Consider the following 7,679-nt stretch of genomic DNA (forward strand, 5'->3'; position numbering starts at 1 on the left):
TTTTTTTTGAGAATTGATCGCTAATATTTATAGAAAACCATTCAATCTATTCCAAATAGTTTGAAATTCACACACATTCACCTTACGTTCATATTTTTGAGATATATTTTTGCTTTTGCCTCATTTTATTGTATTACAGACACGATTTCTTAAACCATTATTGATGCCGATTGGTCTCAAGCAAAAGCTAGTGTATGTGCTATCTGAAGAGATTATTTTGAGTTATAACCTCGAGGGTACCCATGGCAAAAAGCGCATGCTGCTTTATCCAAAACTCTTAAGTGTGTTATACAGTAAGTATAAGTGATAACAGTGTTCTCAAAAATGAAGTGTGAAGACAGAATTTTTCATAATCATAAATCATGATTAAACAATAATTAAAAAAAAACTAATACTTTTTTTTATCGAATTTTGATTAATTTTGGAAATAAATTTTTTAATTTTCAACTCCACTTATAACACGACACTGTTTTATAAATAGAGGCAAAGTATTAGTGTTCAAGTGTAAATATTTTAATTAGTTTGAAAATAGCATTGAATACTTTTCTTCTCCATATAGGCGCCACTGATCGACCCGGCTGGTCCTATAAATTGTTCTTAGATGATTTGCGCAGAGGTTTTCAATTTGGCAAGAAAAAACATTTTAGAAAAAAGTGCGCATCAAACAAATTGAATAAAACGACGAGAAATCCRCTGTCGAGCGGTCCTGAGGATGACAACATGGATTCAGACTACTAGAACCAATTGACTTATATGCATATGCTTGTATTTGTAGGTTATATCTAAGCTTAGTTTAAGTTTGTACTTAAGTAAAAAATGAAGATTAATTTTGTAATTTTTAWTGAAAAGTAGAAATTTTAACATAATTACTCTATGTATATATAAAAATAAAAAATTATGTGACAAATTTTAATATGACATTAAATAAATTCCCTAACGGTCACTGCGTGTCGTAATCTAGGTCGTATTTTAATCGCAAATATTTACCAACAAATGCTGCGTGCACAAGAAGAAACACAGTTTGCTGTTGGCTATAATTAAAATGAGAACCAGTAAAGTTTTGTTTGATGTGGATGTGTCTCTTTCATGAACGCGAAATGGCTGTAAAACTTATTATTTTTTAGTGGCTTTTATATATTGTGAATGTAAACTTTGACTGAGCTGGATCAGTTTAGTGTTATCCTAGGAGTCACAGGCGGATCGTGTTCACACGGACACGCTCGTTGCAAGCATTGCAGCACGTTTACCATTTTCAAAGCGCACATTGTAGTGCTTAACGCCGTTTTCGCCTAAAAGTATGCTATGCTAAATTTCAAATATAGCATACCGACTTTCCCAGCAGGAAATGCTGCCAATCTTGCTGCTAAGTGTGGTTGAGCGGAAGTGTGGAAGAGTTATATTTAATATAGTATWTTGTGCAACGCAGTTCTGCTGGCATTTGGGTGTGGTTGGCGTGCATCTATGCGGCATTAGGCAAACTCGACTTGCGGTTGCATAAGAAATGCGTTTTAATCGCTATTATATAATGTTAGTTATGCCACATAGCGTGCTAGACACATGTTGAAGCCGCTGCAGCTACTGGCGCTGTCTTCTGCTTGAGTTTCACACAAAACTTGTGACATTTTGAGRCACTGCTTTYATTGTTGAACAKTTTGACGCTATGCRGTTGCATTAATTACATGGTAACACAAATAAACATACAAATATGTGTATTAGGGTAGACAAAAAAAAAATAGATTTTAATTATTGTAAATCTAAAGATGTCATACAATTTCTTTCACCTTTGTTTTTTTTTTGTAATAATTTTTTGGAGTTTGTTTTTGAACTCCACCTGAAGTTTAAATTTCAACCCTGCTCARTATATAAACTGAATTCTTCTTTTTTTCTTTTCTCATATAAAATTTTCTGCTTCACAAAAAAGGTCTGGAWGATTTTTTCCAATCATTCCTTTTAAAGTTATTCGCAAAGTTAATTCCTGCATACTATGTTACTCATACGACATGGTGTACTGTGTGCATACAGTACATTAGATGCATAACTTCAACTGCGTATAACTTTTAAAGCAATAATTTTGTGAAAAAAATTATTAAGAACTTTTTTATAGATCGAAAAGTTTTTTTAGAATAACATTCTTATAAAGTTATAAGTTTATTTTCTTTGGATATAAAACATTCATTGCAAAAGATCGAAAATTCGCATTTAATATGTATCGGAAAATTAAAATGATTTAAACGCGTTTTAATTTGAAAACAAGGAGCTTGCTTKCAATGAATCAAAAAAGAAAAAATAAACATTGACTTGGGTTGCATCGAAGCTATAATATTCAAAGATACAAAATATTTCGTATAAGAACTTGATTTTGAGCGTTCAGTTTGTATGGCAGCTATACTCTATAGTAATCTGATCTAAATAATTTTCACRCATATTATACCTTAGCTGTAAGGAATTATTCGAGCTAAATTTCATGAAGGTATATTATCAAATAAAAAAGTTTTGCATACAAGAACTTGATTTTTAGCTTTTAATTTGTATGACAGCTATATGCTATAGTAATCTGATCTGAATAATTTTCACGCATATTATACCTTAGCTGTAAGGAATTATACGAGCCAAATTTCATGAAGATATCTTGCCAAATAAAAAAGTTTTCCATACAAGCGCTTGAGTTTGAGCGTTCAGTTTATATGGCAGCTATACGCTATAGTAGTCCGATATCAGCGTATGCGACATGAAAACAGTGTCTTGGGGAGAAAAAGAAAAGAACATATGCGGAGTTACAGAGTGATATCTCAGAAACTCAGTTGTGTATACAGATGGGCCGGCAGGGTTTTCTACTGGGTATTACAAACTTCGGAATATATTAAACTGCGGGGTATAAAAATCAACGTGGAAAATAAGGCATACCCTAATGTATGTATAAGTGTTGGTTGGGCGTGCATGCGTTTGCATTTTCGTTATGTAGGACAAAAAGGATGTCATAAATGTCTTCGACCTCACGCCAAGTGTCTACACATGAAATGCATATTACACATGTATACTAAAATATATATATTCGTATGTTAGTATATATATACCTATATACATTTCTGCACAAAACATATTTACTCTTCTATAGTGCCACTGAAGTGGTAATCSTTTTTTATTATGCCAGCCAATGCTGGGAAAGTGCTTGTATCATTTCTCAGTTACAACGCTGCTTGCTATTTTTCAATTCGCCGTGATTTATTTTGCCAACAAGCGAGAACCAACACGCATAAATATGCATGAAATATGTGTGTATGCGGCTGTGGYATGCATTAGTCGTTGCACTTATACACATACATACCTACGCATATGTATGTATGTAAGTGTGTTTGTTTGCATTCGTATATGTGTTAGTGTGTCGCTTTCGCTCGAATAATTGCGAATGCAAACAATCGTAAGAAAATGCATACAAAACCCGTGAGGCGTGAATCTGTGTATGTTGTATATGTGTATGTGTGCGTTAATGCGTGGGCTTTTCAGCGGTTTAAAGCTGAACTTTTTGTGGCATCAGATAACCTGCAGCTGACGGATTTTCCAATGCTTTCTGCGCGAAATTTATTCGCACATAATTTTTGTCAAACGACAAAATAAAGTACAGCAACCAATTCGACAGATACATAAATAATCGATGGACAACAACAAATAAATACAAATATAAATACTTTTCATATTTTCGAGCCAGCCATTTTTAAAGCGAAACTTATGTCAGAATAATCAGTTGTATGGGAGGTATGTAATGTAGTTGTGCGATTCCGGCTATMAAAATGCAACTACGTGTTAAATTTCATTAGAATATCTCAAAAACTCGTGGTGCAAAAACCAGTCCCCTTTTATAATTTGCTCCGCGCAAACGTCGCATAACACTCAAATATTATTTCTCGTTGAGAGTTTGGCTGGTCGGAAGTAGCTCGGAGTGCAACACACCTCTATAACCGAGGAAAACTGTCAACATAACCTTAATTTTTGCCTGCTTCGACGTGATTCGGCTCATCTTTGCCACGATATTCGGCCGATTAATTCTCTGTTTCGGGGTTGTAAGAATAAATACAATACTCATCGCCAGTAATAGTATGTGTACACCCTCGTAGTCGAAAAGTATCCTGGTAGACGTTAACGCAACGCTGTTTTTCGAAGAGTCTAGTTAATTGTCTTTCAAAATGGTTTTTACTGATCCGTCCGATACTCCAACGATGTCAGTAAGATCTCTGACTATTCGATTCCCAAACTCCAATTCCTTTATTTTATTGACCTGTTGATCTGTTCTGGAAGTGGTTCATGGCCCTCTTTGAATAATTTGTAACAATCAAAAACACGTGCTCGCGATAAACAATCATCACCGAAGACCTTTTCCACCATTCTGAAGTTTAGCYACCAGAAATTTGATTCTTACTACTTTTGCCCACAATAGTATACATCCAATTTGCGAGATCCGACCTCTATGGACGGCAATTGAGGGCATGTTTTCAAAAGTATACAGCCATCTCATCAATTCTTCAAGCAAGCAGCCTGATACCTCCCTCACCAAGTCCACAGCGACTATTTTCGCGAACTGAACGAAGGATCAGTATTAAGGATTAGTTAATTAATTATCAGGATTAAGATCAGATTGGATCTCAATATCACAATCGATAGGTTTTAAATTCCGTTTATCAACAACCCTTAGATTTTAAGCGTTGCTTGATAGCCTGTGGTGCATAGGCGCAACAAAATTTTCAAATTGCTAGCCGACAGCTCTTGGGGAAAAGACAAAGAAATGTTGTTAACAACAACCAAAATAATCGGTAGGCAGGTCATCAACTACACAGCACCAAAATGCTTGCCTGAATATGTGTATGCTTCAGATTTGTAGAAACATTGCAGTCTTAATGTCTCCTATCAACGCTTAAGGAACACAAGGCACTTCTCTCCAAGTAACTTTTGGTGGCATGTTTTTGCAGAAACCATCCCTGAAGTGGCCTACTTGATGCGGAGTCGCCTCCTAGTCAAAAAGTCTTTCCTTAATTACGTCGACGACAGCACGCCGACCAAACTACGATCGCCACAAACTTCACCCATTGTAAATAAAAAGCGAGTGCTGACCCGAAAATCTATGGTGACCCATACACAACTTTACTCGTAATACATGACTAGACACCTTTTTGAATGCTTAATGAATCCCTTACATCCAGMAGTAGTTCTGGGGACTATCTTTAGATGATTAGGATGGAAATTAACCATAACAAGTGAAAAATAGTCAAGATCTATACACTTTTGTATGCGCTTGAACCAATTGTCAAAGCACTTTTGCCACTTTGATTCAGGTGTCGCCAAAGCATCTATTCTGAACGCATCAACCGYCTCTGCAGGTATTCTTACTTACGAGAATAGAAAGAAGTCATTCGACTTCATTCATCACCTATCAAGATGTCATAGCCGTGTTTCAATCTCACGGTAGATCACATGCCGATCTTTCAACATCAGTTTGCGCACAGCATCAACAGCTTCCGGTAAAACAATTGATTTTGGACGACCTTCATGAAATATGTCTGGTTGTGATCTGTGACCTCGATTGCATTCATTATTATTCATCATTATTGATGAATGGTCTCTAATGAAACTTCATTTCCAAAAATCAAAGGCAAAGCACAAAAGCYACAAGTCACACAAAAGTTCGACTGTATGTGTTAAAGAAATCACTTACTTAGCTGAATGTCCTGTAAAAACATGACTGTTATAAAATTATAAGATCCCATGCGATAAAACTTTATTTCAACTTGTTATTGTTCACCCTTCTGATTAGTATGTACATACGTATAAACTACCCATATTTTACCTTCAGCACAGAATTTCTTCATTAAATAACATAATATTATTTGCTTGCTCAATATGTTTATGTCAATGTGACATGTTTTCTTTTTAACTGCGCGCTGTCAAATCAGCGGTGAGAAGATATTTGGCACAGCAAAACTTTTGGGTTATCAAAAAGTGTTGTAAAAATCTGAATATTCTGCTTGACAGCAGACATGCTACACATAAACTTTTAGTTTTGGCAATTGAAKCGGGTATTTGCGTGTGTCGAACTGGTCGATTGCCCCGGTGATGCAGGAAAACTTTTTGCGCACCAATACTTGAGGGAGTTATGCGAATGTGGATATGTGAGTGTGTGTCAATGCGCCAGGCGAATTATGTGATTTATATACATATACATATATCTTAATATACTATATATAAATTTTCTGACAGTGTGTTTGTAATTGAATTGCTCCTAAACGGCTGGACCGATTTTGATGAAATTTTTTTTATGTGTTCAAGGAGATTCGGGAATGGTTTAGATTCACAATTTGATCCACTGGAAAATATTTTTTAGAACTAGTTTTTCATTTGTAATTATTTGGTAACTTTGGAATGTTTTACATTGGATCCGATAGACTGCGCTACCATCGCAGTATCCAATATTCAAACCTTAAAAGACGACATCTGACCAATAGCAAGTTTTCATAATGTGGACACAGTTGTTCGTTCTTAAGTAATAAATTGGGCGATTCAGTACATCAATGGGTAGCCGTTACATTTTTTCATACCYGCTAACTATTGGAGAGAACAAGAATGCATAACAAGCGTCGTCAAGGCTTTGCGTAGACTTTATTAGATTGTGGGCGTAGGACGAAAATGCATTCATAACAAAGCAAACGCGATATCTAGAATAAAAATATAGCSGCATGACTGAAGTGTTGATAAAAAGGTCTATTATTATTTGAGATGTACAGCAATCTTTTCGAAGCATTCACAGAGTAGTGCAATATTTAAACGGTAACGATGAAGTATATTATATATATTTCAAACTGATCTTTCCTAAAAAATAATAAAATTGCTAAATATTGGGAAGAGTGAAATAGAACTGCAACCAATCGAACAGTGCAATGAATTAAATCTGGCTCAGTAATCATTCGATGAATAGTATACCACGGTCATTCCAAAAGACTGATGCCGTAACCTTGCCAGCCGATTTTTTTTCTTGCCACGCAAGAGAACCGTTTCATAATATGCAGTCCACTAGGCTGACTGTCGACTCGACTCAATTGATTTCACTGGTGCACAGCCCAAATTAAATTTTCCGCCCGAAAACCAATGCTTTCTTAACGCACGCAATGCTTTTTGATTAATTTTTTTGTAAACTAGTACAAGTTCCTTCACCAAAAATGCGATATCTCCTTAACTAATAGTTATAATCTAAATAATAGAAATCATATATGTAGATGATATTAGTTGTACTACCTATGTATCAGCCACAGTAAAACGTGGACGGGTCCTCTAGTATATATATATAAGTATATATGTCTGTGTATATAGTTTAGTTTTTGTTATACACTTTCTTGAGATGCGAGCATTAAGTTAAAGACGCATGGGCATAAAGCGCTTGAGTTGGATGATTATGGTTCAATCCATCATTAAGGATTGGTTCAGTACAGCAACTCACTGCGCGTGATTAAAGGCTACATAGTTGAAGAAGCAATTCAGCAGTTTGTTTGACTTTTTTTATTTTTATGGCATTAAATGATTGATTATTATTTCCAATTTCTGTCCCGCGCGCTCTCTCTCTCTCTGTTGATGATGATGATGGAATGCTAAAGCATCAAATTAAAGGTAGTTCAAGAAGTTGTAACAGTAGGGTTTAG

At 35.3% G+C, this 7,679-nt stretch overlaps 2 protein-coding genes across 6 annotated transcripts in view; both read left to right on the forward strand.

The window, feature by feature from the left end:
- Positions 1-835, forward strand: part of LOC108975524 — a 2,502-nt gene extending 1,667 nt beyond the window's left edge. For 4 of the 5 annotated variants that reach the window (XM_018944061.1, XM_018944063.1, XM_018944062.1 and 1 more), the window contains 2 exons: positions 140-293; positions 560-738. In XM_018944061.1, coding sequence (XP_018799606.1) covers positions 140-293; positions 560-738 — 333 coding nt within the window. Of the gene's footprint in view, positions 1-139; positions 294-559 lie in introns of all 5 variants that reach the window. The other variant, XM_018944060.1, reaches the window with a different exon arrangement.
- The window catches only part of LOC108975523 (synapsin-like), a 127,057-nt gene that overhangs the window by 7,575 nt on the left and 111,803 nt on the right, over positions 1-7,679 (forward strand). The gene's annotated exons all lie outside the window — the stretch shown is intronic.

The sequence above is a fragment of the Bactrocera latifrons genome, unplaced genomic scaffold (assembly GCF_001853355.1).
Source record: "Bactrocera latifrons isolate USDA-ARS-PBARC rearing strain unplaced genomic scaffold, ASM185335v1 scaffold_66, whole genome shotgun sequence".
In the NCBI taxonomy this organism is placed as follows: Eukaryota; Metazoa; Arthropoda; class Insecta; order Diptera; family Tephritidae; genus Bactrocera; species Bactrocera latifrons.